Here is a 13,702-nt window from a genome sequence, read left to right on the forward strand (position 1 = left end):
GTGTTGTAGAACAAATGTCAAATAAATAACAAATGGTTCATCCTGTAATTTTGTAATCAACAATTAGAATGAATGCAGGTTGTTTAAAATACCTTAAATAAACTGTGGATTTCTACATGCACCTCCCAATGCTCCACATACCTCTTGAGAAAATATTCTTTCTGAAAACACATCTCTTTCTCCTGTTCTTCTGCAAGCTAAAGAAATTTTCATGTCTGTTTCCAAAAAAAAAAAAAAAAAAAAAAAAAAAAAGAAAGAAAGAAAGAAAGAAAGAAAGAAAGAAAAGAAAGAAAAAAATTAGATAACTTTTTCTTTAACTGCAGCAATATTATCTGAAAAATAACTCTTTAGTCCACAAAGAATCCAACCATCTAACATATTATTTGCCATCCATTTTTTCTATGGCTTTGCATCTCTGAAGCATTGTAGAGAAAGTAAATTACTTTGCCTGTGATGATGTGATGATTTTTTTTTATGATATTGGAGCTTGCTTGGGAAATGACATACCACTACACTGGACAATGCTTCAGGAATGACATATCTCAAGTTACTACTTAAAGCATATCCCATATAGAAAACATATACTTGGTGGTTGAAAAGCACTTTGGTTAACACACTTGAGGAAGCTGTTGGCTAATGATTACTATGCTGAGGACTAAATAGACAAAATACCACATATAAATCACATGAAATTGCATAAAGCAAATGACACTGCTTTCTTTCTGTAGCACCACAGCATCAGAACTTGAATGTTTATAACTTCTTCAAGCCAGACTCTCAGAGATGGTGAATGGAAACATGTTCTCTTAAGCCTAGGTGAATCACGCATTCAAGAATATCCCATTTAGATTTTCCCGCAAATATAAGGCCTTTATCTGTTCTGGGGTACTCAAGAAGAGCTCTTTTCATGATTGAAGTCTGAGTGTTCAGAGCTGAAGGCCCTATATCATCTATTATAATTACAACTCTTTTGAAATACCAGTTCAAATCCTGCTTTCTCAGCAATTTTTACTCCCTAAGTACAAGCCCTCTGAAATCTCATACTGAAAACCATGCTCTTTAGATCTTCCTAAAGCATTTTATACATAGGCAAATCTTCTTCAGTAACATCAAAAATTGAATAAAACCACATAATGGTGATGCAGATGTCGAAAGAATCAACCCAATATCTGTAAATTCTCACATGAAAATTGAAGCTGGACATTCACAAATACCAAAGTTTTCATTTATAACAACTACTCTAGAAAATTCTGATCCTGAAATATCATGACAACAGAAACAACATGCAGTAAACCTCTTCAGTACATAGAAACAAGAAATAATTCCTTAAAAATAAATAACACGTTGGGAGATTTCGTTTTAGTTATTACTATAGTCCAGCAGGAAAATGCATTTTTTACTTTTAATTGGATGTTGGCATGGAGGAGAAGTGAGATTTGGAACATCAACTCTCAACTAAAGGAGCATGAAGGATGAAAGTTCCTTCTGGAAGTACTGAAACTTACAATGTGACAATGAACAGAACACAACTGAAGTCAAAATATCTCTTTATTGGAAAAAGAGTGCTAAACTAGACAGTTCTAATATTTGTAGCAATGTATCTCAACAGTCTAGGCCATAATCTGTATCAAGTGCACCAGCCAAACTATATTTAGCTGTTTTTCTACATATTTAGCTGTTTTTCTACACACTTAGCTGTTTTTTTACATATTTCTTAGTTTAAACCAATGTTTATAACAGGTGCACTTGATGAGCCATTTTTTAGGTGGTTTTCTGCAGTCTAGCAAACTTCCTGGAACTCTTCAACTCTACTGAAACATAAATTGTGCTAAACTGGAAGAGAAGAAGCTGAAAAACAGAATACCAAGATTAGAAGACCCAAGATAAAGGTGGGTGGGGTAACCAATCATCTTACCTGCAAGGCTCACGCAGGGCACATGAACAAGATACACCAATCAAAAAATGTGTGATTGCATGAATAGTAGTTTTAGAATGTATTAGTAGGGTTAAAAGTAAACAATAAATTTGCTTTTGCATAATCATATTGATTTGCTGTCCAGAAATCCTTTGTTCCCGCAAATATTGAAGGCAAACCCAGAAGATTTTCTGATCAACAGCTAAGAAGAATGAGTCAGGGAGGAAAATAACAATCATAGCAGTAAAATCCCTGGAAAAATGAACAAGAAAGATAAGTTATTAATAGAAATGATGTGTGACAAAAAATCTGGGGAATAGGGAATACAAACCTCCATGGCATTCTGCAAAATATAATGAAAAGGAAGATGTTTTGCAAGATAGCCCAGTAATGTGTCTACTCTATCCAGAGCAGTTAGAGCAGTTCTATTACAGCAGACAGAGGTCCTCTGCCTAAAGATTACCAGGGTAGCTCTTGGCTAAACAGAGGGAGCAGGAGAATTATCAAGAGGTTTGGCAGTGTCATAATAACACATTGCAATCCAGGGTTCAGGTTTCTTCCTATTCCTGTAGTTTCTTTTCCCTGCAATCCCCTATGGTGGCCTTCACAGTAAGACACCAGCAGGAGTTGGTGGCCAGTCTGTTTTGGAGTGCCTGTCATGTCAGCAAGCATTTCTTAGTTGTCTTTTTCTATATCTCAGTGGCATCAGAACCAATCCCTTGTCATTCAAGAATATGGGGAGAGAAAGCATGTCTTTACTACTGGCTTGGTACTTAGAATAATTGATTGATGTGGTTGCCAAATCAGTCTTCCCAAAGAGCAAGCACATATCAAAATCCCTTTAAGAATATGTCTGAAGATGCCAAAATGCCAAAGTGTTGCGCTTTACAGCTTTTCTTTCTTTTTTCTGGCTTTTGATCCAGAGAGAAAAGCAGCATACCTGGGACTGCTGCTCCTTTGGGAATTTATCCATATATAAGGGCTTAGAAGATCAGCAGGAAACGGGTAAGTAATATGGTTAAGAATTACTTAGTGAAAAGTTGGTTGGTTATTTGAAACTCTTATAAATTAACTATCAAATATAGTATAATTTGAAAAAAAGGTAAGGGAGATAAACTGCTAAAACTTAGCAAGAGAATGGCAGATGGAAAAATACTAAATATAAAAATCTATCCCCAAACTCATTTATGTAAATAAGATTTAGGCACAGAGAATAAAAGAAAGGACAGTCACATCCAGCTGAGAATATGACCTCCTATCTCTGCTTGACTTTTTGGATTGAAATGCTTCTTACTGACTGCTGATGTTAGAACTTTTGAAGTCTGGCAAGTTTATAGGCTCATGGACAGGTTCCACCCTGCCTCAGGAACTATGATTAAATTGTTACCGAAATGCTTGATAGAGAGAACAGAGATAGGTAAAGACTCCAGTGTGCTTGCCAGTGGCTTCAACCCTTATTGCCCCATGGGGAAAGTGAGACAAGGCATCCTTGTGATCCAGTTCAGACTGGAATAGCCTTTTTTTATACTAGTGTCATGACTCTGAGTAGAATTACAGGAAACAGAACCTAGAAATATATTTATTACTGTAGAGGGAGAAAAGATACAATAATACAGGCTGTGGGAATACCTGCAGAATGCCATGGCAGACTCAGGCAGCTTGCCTGAGGAGTGGGCAGTGTGTGATCTCCCCCATAAAAGGACACTAAGATGTGTTGCTAATGTTGGAATTTGTGATAGGTTGTTCAGTGAAAAATACCAAGTAAAAAAGTACTGTGTCTTGAAGAGGTTGTTTCTGGCAATAAAGGTTTCAGTATCCCCACTGGTCTGAGTCCCTGTATCAGTTGTTCACAAATTACATTTAGGAACAGAATGTGGATTGAAACAACAACAAAGTCCTTGTGTGACTGCCTATTACCCTGACTAAAAATAGACAGACTCCTTGGAATGTGACTATGCTTGTGAGAATTTTACTAAATAGTCTCAGGCTGACACTTAGAGAGTGAGCAAAAGAACAAGGATCAGCACATGCCAAAATTAATGGCATTTCAATTCCCTTAATGGAAAGTGCACCTTTCTCTGAGAGTGTCTCCTGATGCTGTCAGGAAAAAACAAACACACTTTTACTTTAGTGGAGTTCAGTAAGTGAAGGAATTACACTTTTTCTTTTCTACAAAGGACATGTGTAACTTAATTGTGGTAGAATGATGTGTTTCAACACAAAAATAAAAAGTTAGGAAATACAACTAGCTGATGTCAAAATGAGATGGAATGTACAAAAATTGACAGTATCAGGGTACATTTTGTGGAGGCTCCATAGGGAAATATCTAGAGAGGAAAAACCTGCAGAGAAATATACAGCATCTTAAAAAAAGAAGTTTTCTCAATGTCACTACCTATATCCCACCTATTGGTTTTACTTGCTTTTGAAAATTTTATTTGCCTTTTATGCCAAACTCTTTCTAAAATGAGGAAGTGGAAGTATGCAAAACTTACTTCATGTTAACCCGCAAATCATAAAAAACCTACCCTTTGCTTTTAATAAAATACATTAGTATCTAAGAATAGTAAAACAAGAAACTGTTAATTTTAGCATTCATAATTTGGAAGCCTTCATATATTTCTCATCAAGCAACCAATATAGAGGCTGGCTACAGACCTAGACCACAATTTTAAGAGAAGCTTGCTGGTTAACAGTAGTTCAGAGCATTTAGGGATAAATTGTGATTCTATGATTACAAGTAGAAATGCTTAGACTCGGGCTGAACCTCTAGGAAATCACCAACAAATGAGGAAATTCTGGATTGCTTCCTCAGATGGTATAAATCAGGGTGCAGCAAGCACTGCTCATTTGGCCCATGAATATAAAGAATATATTTATTTTAGCTTGCAAGTCTTCCTTTATTTTTGGAAAGATAAAAACCACGGAACACACAAAAAGGAAAATACATCAGTAGAAACATAACCACCTTAATATCATGTTGCAACAAATATCATATTGTAGTTACACTTCTCACTAAAACGTAATCAGCTTGGCATTTATCCACCATTGTTTTAACTGTTCTGTTTTTTAGAGTGGACTTGTTTAAGCCTTGTGCAGAAATTGACATCCTTTTGTTAACACTAATTATTATTTCGTTTTTTTTCCCCCCAGGATTTGCTATTTACAAGGCTTTTCCTCGGGATCATATAGAATAGCAGGGTTGAAAGGGTGCTACAGATCGCCTAATTGCAGACTTTCCATCATAGTCTGGGATGCCTTCCAATACCCTAGGCTAGGTCTCACCAGAGTGAAGTAGAGGGGCGAAATTCCCTACATGGCCACACTGCTCATCTCTCCCAAAAGGTGCGTAACTTTGATCTGCATTTGGCAGTAGCTGTTTTCTGACGTATATAAGAATCTAAGTGCAGAAATACAGAGAAAGGTTTTATGGGCTTGTGCTGACGAGACATTAATGGCAGAATAAAGGCTCACATATTCAGAACAACATTTGAAAAGCTGCTGACTGCCTAAACTGAAATTATGTTTCTGAGTTCAGTCTTCAGAACCTAAGTATTACTTCTGGTTCTGAAAAAAATTCAAGCTTGGGAGAAGATGACCTATCTGTTTCTTTATTTCATATTATTTGAAACCAATGACTTATGAAAAGATTGTAAGGCATCTTACAATGCTGCTTTCCATTTCATACATTTTATTGGAAAAGCAAAATGACATTTGATTTCTGTTCCTCTAAAACAAATAAGTTCACATGTATCCTGAACCTTACAGATAGTAAGGATATTACATAAAAACTTTTGATAAATTGCTCTTTCTTCTCATTTGTTCTCAAGTGAGCATTCCTTATGAGTCCTTTACTGTGTTTAAATTTAGAAAGAGGCTAGAAACTTCCATCTGAATTATGCTATATTTAGTGCTGAAAGTACTGTCATCGTCTAAAGACTAACAAGGTTCCCTGAGTACAGAATTCGTTAAACACATTTTTTTACATTCCCTTAATCTCAAACACTGCCTTTTCTCCTTGCATATGGTTCTTTCTATTTTATAACAGCAGTCACAAAAAATCTCTGGAAATTACTTATACAACAATTCTACATATCCACACTAAGCCCTTTCTATTTAATAAATAACAAACTTCTTCTTGAATACTCTAAACTCCTTCTTCTCCCTATCTAGCTATAAAGGTTTAGCTGAAATCTTTATCTGCCTTAGCAACTTTCTTTATTTCAGAACCCATCTGCACCAGATGCCATATTTGCTACTATGTGCATATTTCCCTTTAATTATATTAAATTTAAATTAATTCTAAAATAAGTATTTTAAATTCCTGATTCAATTCACAACTAGCCTGAGATGGCTTATTAATTTAATATTGAGCGGAGCTGGAATTCAACACACCTTGTATGTGTTCTCAGCAGGCACTTTTTCTTTTTTTTGCTCTCTTAAGAATCCAGGAAAGGGAATTAGGATTTTAGAATTGAATCTATTTTTGGAGAAGACAATATGATCTGAAGAAGTCAGTATGATCTGATGGAGTGATTAAGCAGCTAAGGTACAAAAAAATAGTTCAAACAGCTGAGGAAATTCTTCCCAGGAATGCACATGGCTGATATAATTTTTTATGCAGAATTTGATCTCATGAAGCTGGTCTAACTAGTAAGGCTGAGACAAAGATTGAAATGTGTAATAACATAGTATATAAATATTTAAAAGATTAAATAAAGACAAAGGGGAAAATATATAACTAACCAAATTGATGATCTCTGTATCTTAGTTAATGGAGTTATGAGGTGATTTAGAAAAATATACTATGGTTTAATGGATTTGAAATGAAACAGTAATGTGTAAGATATATGTTCTCCAAAACAGAGTTTTTCCATATTAAACTGGAGTCTTTGGACTGCAAATGTCTAAATAAGTGAAAAACCAAAAATTAAAAATAGATGATTAGAAAGTAAGAAGAGAAAGTTAACAAATACCTCTTTAAAGTTTATTCAAAATTTTATGTTTGCATTCTTTGTTCTTGCAAAGAACAGTGAGAAGAGCACCAGTTAGCCTCCACAAAGCAATGATAATAGAATTTCTTGATTACAGAAATATAGATAAGCTGTTACAGCTGACTACACTGAATAAGTCTGATTTATAATTCAGGTAAGTACTGCTACTCCTTGATTGCAGTATGACGATATAAACAAAGCAGAATCCATAGAAACTGAGAGGAAGCTTTGGGATTATAAAATTGAGTGCTTGTTTTATGCTGCTAGGCTTGAACTTGATGTGCATGAAATCAGACTGTTTATTTTATAGTACAGAAAGATTATAATTCTTGATTTACACAAGAAAGGAAGAGACAAGACGATTGCAAATAAAGGAGGATTGATATTCTGAATGTGAATATAGCTGTTCACAAGTTCTTTCAAGAGCAAAGAACCCATAAGGTCTATTCTCATGGTTACTTCTGTTTAAATGACAGTTCAATGGATAATAGCCATGAAGAACACAACAGTCTCTTACCTTCTCTCAGCTGATTTAATATTAGATATTTTTAATACTGTGGTTCTTCTTTCTCAAATATTTCTCCCTTTTTGGAGTTGTGGCACAGATACGTGGTACATACTCGATATTTATTTCAGTAGGCTCTTGGACTCCTACAGAGTATATGCATACATGCATACACATGCATACACATGCACAGAGAGAGAAGAGACACTCCGTCTCTTTTACGAGAGAATTTAAACACATCCATCTCTTCAGAGTTTCCTGATAGAAATATTAAGGATTTTGGTGGTCACTGTGCTGGTTTCTGTGAACACATTTATGAATGTCTGTATCTCCCAAATTTCTATGGGGAATTTAGTTACTTGAACTCAGCTCTGAGCAAGAAATCTATCTTGAAGGCATGACAGTAGAAAGTTTCACAACATTTAATCCTTTCCCTGCATTTGATTCAAAAAGTCTTAAAGTGGGAATTATCGAACTGTTTTAGGAGTCTCTCAGCCCAGCCTCTTTTATGCTCACAGGGCATAATCACTAGGTAGTGGTACCATTTTCGGGTATAGGTATATCCATTTCCAACTATATTTAAGTTTTCTATCTAAGAATCATGCTATTTGAATTAAATATCTTTGACCTACAATTAACTTTGGAGTAAATATTCTATAAATATTCTGTATTGCTCTTTCTCCTGAGGAATCTCTTAATAGGGAGTTAATGGAAAGAGCATCTTTTTCTGTGGTAGCTGTGGCAGCTCTCCTATGGGGAAAACAGCTGGAAATGTGATCACAGAGATGTCTCTGAGCAATTTATTTTGAGCTTTGTCCTGGCATGGAACTAGGTACCACAACTGCATTTCCAACCTTTATACCTTATCGTATCTTAAATCTCTCCTGGATACAGGTAATATAATGGTCATTAATAATCCCTTCTTTTCTATGCTCACAGGCAAATTACTGAAAGTCGCCCTAATTTCCTTACAAAAATAGAACAGAATAATTGTATACAAATAATTTTAAAATAAGAAGTCCATTCTGTGGAGGCTGATAAATGAAATTGTTGTACCTCTTGGGCTGGTATAAAATTTTCAAGCATTATGAACAATTGCCTGTGGGAATGCTTGTGTTAAAGGAAAAATAAGAAAATAAGGGAACAGACAGTCAAGCAAGTGAAAGCTAGTGAAACTGCCTGCCATTCACAATTTCCCTTGCATTACTATCATTTTACTAAAACTCCCAATTTCAAATGGATAAACAGGCTGAAAGGATCAAATAGCTGAACAACATTTGGAAAAGCATGTAGCAGCTTGTATCCTTCAATGGTCCTGCAGAAGGCCATGAAGAAAAAGGGATCCCTTTATTTACAATTAATTTAATTTAATTTAATTTAATTTAATTTAATTTAGATGTACCAACTGGACTAAAAAGTGTCTCTAGACATAATAATTGCAGTCAGGATAGAACAATCTAAAAGATTAACAAAGCTGGGTTCTTGCATGATGGGAAAGCCGCTCTAAAGCCCTAAGAATACCTTGGAAAACACACTCCTCCAAAATTCATATTCCAGATTGGCAAGTGTAATATATTTCAGTCTCACAGATCACTCACTGAGTCATCTCTACATCATCTCTGAGCTATTTATTATACTGATTCTAAAACACATATGATATGCTACAGAGTCAGTGTTTGTTCATATCAGTTAATGCTTTATGCATTGCCTTCTAATGAGGCAGAACACTAAATCTAATGACTCAGGTATTATACATTCACACAGTCATTTTTCAGTAGACATACTAGTGCTTTTATGGTCCAAGTACAAATACCGTACAAGGTTACTGACAGACTATTGAGATACAAGTTATAGCAATAATTTTCATGAAATGGAAGAAAAAGTTAAACATACATTATCATGATCTGGTCCTAAAAGATACTGATGAAATGCATTAGACATGCATCAGCTACTTTAATTACCAGTTTTAAAACTTCACTAGTTCTTCTATACTTTGTGCCTAATGAGCTTTTATAACAATTTTGCATTATCTACAAATTAAATTTTTCATTCTCTTTTTTTTTTTTTTTTTTTTTTTTTTTTTTTTTTTTTTTTTTTTTTTTTTTTTAAGGTAAGAACTTACAAAGTAACTAAAGTATTTTGTTTCCAATATGCAACTATTTAAAAAAAATTTCTTACCACAGTATTGTTCATCAGAATAGCCGGTAAATAGGAAGAGCTTCTACCACAAGACTAGTATTTCTCACTCAGTTATCTTTTGCTCTTGAATGCAAATAAAAATAGTATGATAATCTGAATTCCTGATGAATTCAGAGAGCTTAGGAAGTTGAAAAGAGTTTGAGATACTGCAATATTCAAATATTCCTAATATTCATCTGAGATGACATGAATGCTTCTGTGCTTGGTAAAATTCTTCAGTGTTTTTAATTCATGAAGTTTTTCCAATACCTACTCAGCAACAAAGGTGGAATTTTGCAGCAGAGATATTCTGCCCTTTAAATGAGTAGACATGATCCAAAGAATCTTGTCATGGAATACAAATGGAACATATGTATTTTAAGGCAGACCTATGTCTCAGAGTTAGTTAATGAGAAAATGCTAGTTTCTGATGGTACTGCTATTGTATTTCGTGATAAGTCACAGATAATTTGCAAACTCACAGTAAAATAAAAGAATATGCTCAATTGGAAGGGACCTACAAGGATCATTGAGTCTAGTTCCTGGCCCTGCACAGCACCATCCCCAAGAGTCACACCATGGGCCTGGGAGCATTGTTCAAACATTTCTTGAATTGTGTTAGACTTGGTGCTGTGAGTACTTCCCTGGGGAGCCTGTTCCAGTTCCCAACCACCCTCTGGGTGAAAAACTTTTTCCTCATGTCCAACCTAAACCTCCCCTGACTTAACTTCATGCCATTTATTCGAGTCCTGTCACTGGGCACCACAGAGATCAATGTCTGCCCCTTCTCTTCCCCTCACAAGGAAGTTGTAGGCTGCTATAAGGTCTCCCTTCCATCTCCTTTTTCCCTGGAGGAAATTCTTGGAGGCTGGATAGACCAAGTGACCTCAGCCACTCCTCATGTGGCTTCCCCTCCAGATCCTTCATCATCCTCATAACACTCCTTTGGGCACTCTCTGATAGTTGAATGATTTTGTTATATTGTGGTGCCCAAAACTGGTCCCACCACTCAAAGTGTGGCTGCAGAGCAGAGTAGGGACAATCCCCTACCTTGCCTGGCTGGCAATGCTATCTATGCCTGATGCCCCCAGTGTGGAAGCTAAGATTTAATTAGCATATGCAGTTTGATAACCAGAATGCCTTGGCAAGCGCAAACAGAGCTTTGAAGATTGTACGAAGATTGGATCAAGACTGGCAACTGGAAAGAAGATTGAACTAAGCAGAAATGTAAAGTTTGTCTGTGTGATGTTTGACCCAATGAATGTAGTAAAAAATTACAAGCCTTTCTGAAAATGGTGAATAGGCATATGTAGCTCAGAGAAAAATTTGGATTCTGATCACAAATCAGTAGTCCAAGTCTCTCTCTCAGTCGTTGATACCCCATGACATGGTTGTTCCTCCTGGCTGCCAGGGCACTGCTGACTCATATTCAATTTGACATCAACCAGGATCCCTACATCCCTTTCTATAGCTCTGGTCTCCAACATCTCATTCCCCTGTCTGTCCAGGGTGATCCACTTTAAGTGCAGAGTCTGGCACTTGTTTCCATTAAACTTAATACAGTTTGTGGTTGTCCAACTCCCAAATTTGTTGACGCAGCTCTTCAGGGCCTCTTTGCCCTCAAGGTATCATTGAAAAACTTACCTAGTGTGCCTTCAAGTCTTATATCCTCGCCATTTTAAGAAGGTATTGAAGAGCACAGTCTTTGGAATGGAGTCCTGTGGAATCCCACTAGTTACAGGTCACCAGTCTGATACCACCCCATTCACTGTCACCCTTTGTGCCTGACCCATGAGCCAGTAGCTCATCCATGAGACGATGTGTTTATCATAAATTGGACAATTTGTCCAGGACACTGAGAAGGGACAATATCACAGGTTTTACTGAAATTCATAAATATGATTACATCAACCGCTTTCCCTTGATCAAGAAGACTGGGAACCTTGTCATGAAAGAAAATCAAATTTGTACAGCAGGACTTTCCCCTTGTGAACCTGTGCAGTCTTGGACTGATGACTATGAAATATCACCTCTTTCAAAGCTATTAAGATTTATTCAGTGTCAATGAGATCAAGAGTAAGATTTTAGTGAATTCCCAAAGAACTCCCTTGCCAAAATAATTTTCTGGTAATTCTCATCTTATTATTTTATATTTTCTTGAAGCCGCTGGCAAAATCGAAACCAATGTCACTTCTTATATATCATAAGCACAGTCACAATGTAGACCATAGGTAGACCTAAATATTAAAAATCATTAAAATAAAATAATGTAAGAGTCTACCAGATTCTTAGGCTTACTAGAAGGCATACAGTGTCTTTACCACTTAGTATTACTGCTTAGCCATTCAAATTTTGATGCTAGAAGTGACTTAGCTAACAACTCTACTTCGTTCATTCCTAAAGGTAGCAAGCATCTAAGATCTTTCCACCATCTAAAATTTTTGAAGTATCACAGGCCACATGTTCTTTCCATTCTGATATGCAATAAAATTTCCACTCTATTGGATATACTGTCTGATAATTAATATATTTTGGTTTCACTGCATAGCAATGGAGCATTGGCATTTCAATACAAAACATATATAAATGAGAAGGACTTGCCTAGCCTCTGCCTGCTAATGCAGAGGAGACTTGCCCAAGAAATAACAGACTTTAATAGCTGGCCTGATACGAGTCAGATTCCTCTACTTCCTAGTGAACCATATGGAAGTTACAATCCAAAAATCACATTTGGAGTTGGTTATAGACTACCATGAACACACTTTTTTTTATAGAACTACCTATGAACACACTTTGAAGAGCAAAAATTATGAATCCTATGGTAAAGGCAGACAGCTAACTTATGTCCCTCCTTCCACAACTCTTTTTTTCTACATTAGGAAGCTTTTGCATAAAAACCAGAAATAATCAGAATTAAACTAGGAGGCTTTCTTTAGGATAGCTTCACAACACTGGTAGAAATGCAAGTGTCTGCATCAATTTTCAGTAGCTTTTGGTTTTTTCCCCCATCTTGTCTCCTGAATTTTTGACAGGAAGTTTTCAGTAACACTCACATTACAGTAAAGGCAAAATAACCATAAAAATTAAAAACTATTCTGTGCTCTTTTAGTTGCAAATACTACATTTCATCCCTGTAGAATAAGTAGTTTTATGAATAACATTTCAAGCAAGACCGTCATTCTGGATAACAAAGTATTTTGAGGGCTTAAAGCAGAATGAAACAGGAATAAAGCTGGATGTATCTGTGTGTGTAAAGAGCATCGATCTGGGTCCCCACAAAGTCTCATTAACTACATTATTTTCTTTTCTATTTCTACAGTGTGTCTGATTTTCATTTTTCTAATTCAAAGAATATCCTAACAAAACCCCTGCTCCTGAGCTTGACATTCAGAACTTTCCTGGTCTGCTTTGAAAATGATAACACTTGACAAAAGTGATAACACTTGACAAAAGTGAAATCACTTGACAAAAGTGAAATCATATTTGACAAAAATATCAAATACAAAATTCAATCAAATGCACAGGCATCCAAGACAATCAATTTTGTGTCTACAAAGTTTAGGTTCTTGGCTACTGTGATAGCAGTGAAAACCAACATTTTAAAAGTTTGTTCTCCAGTATGGTCACAATAAGTTATAAAACAATTTATCCAAGGAGTACTTGTAACCTTCATGGTTTTTCCTGGATGCAAATAGTATGTAAGTGACCTAAGGTTGGTTTATTCTTTGATTATCAGTGACCTGGAGTCCAAAACATACAGCTTTAAAACCAGAGGACCAACAGCAAAGTGAAGTTTATTTGAAAAGGCCCTTAGAAAGAACTGTGATCACTTGGGCTCATTAAATTTATTTTTTAACTGTCTTCCTCTTAGATGAAAGCTTTTAAGACCCATTTATATGGAAAACTATTTTTTAAGTAATTGAAATAACCACCAGAACTACCAGGTATGAATCCATTATGTTATTGTCCTCGTTTTGATTTCTTTAGCTCAAATGGAACAGATTGTCAAAGTCAATCGACACATGTGCTAACTTTTTCATTTAAATAGATTATTCTTATGATGAATAGAGCTGTCTGCAAGGCCTACTTTTTGAGCATTGAGAAATGCAA

At 35.7% G+C, this 13,702-nt stretch overlaps 1 protein-coding gene across 7 annotated transcripts in view; it reads right to left on the reverse strand.

Moving 5' to 3' along the window:
* Positions 1–13,702, reverse strand: part of ST8SIA4 (ST8 alpha-N-acetyl-neuraminide alpha-2,8-sialyltransferase 4) — a 91,966-nt gene that overhangs the window by 14,347 nt on the left and 63,917 nt on the right. For 4 of the 7 annotated variants that reach the window (XR_008842647.1, XR_008842646.1, XR_008842645.1 and 1 more), the window contains exon 5: positions 142–215. Coding sequence is in view for 3 of the 7 variants with exons in the window: in XM_056514836.1 (XP_056370811.1) it covers positions 142–215 (74 nt within the window). In the remaining 4 variants the exon portion in view is untranslated. Of the gene's footprint in view, positions 1–141; positions 216–1,915; positions 2,168–13,702 lie in introns of all 7 variants that reach the window. The other 3 variants (XR_008842644.1, XM_056514833.1, XM_056514834.1) reach the window with 1 other exon arrangement.

This window comes from Oenanthe melanoleuca, chromosome Z (genome assembly GCF_029582105.1).
Source record: "Oenanthe melanoleuca isolate GR-GAL-2019-014 chromosome Z, OMel1.0, whole genome shotgun sequence".
NCBI lineage: Eukaryota > Metazoa > Chordata > Aves > Passeriformes > Muscicapidae > Oenanthe > Oenanthe melanoleuca.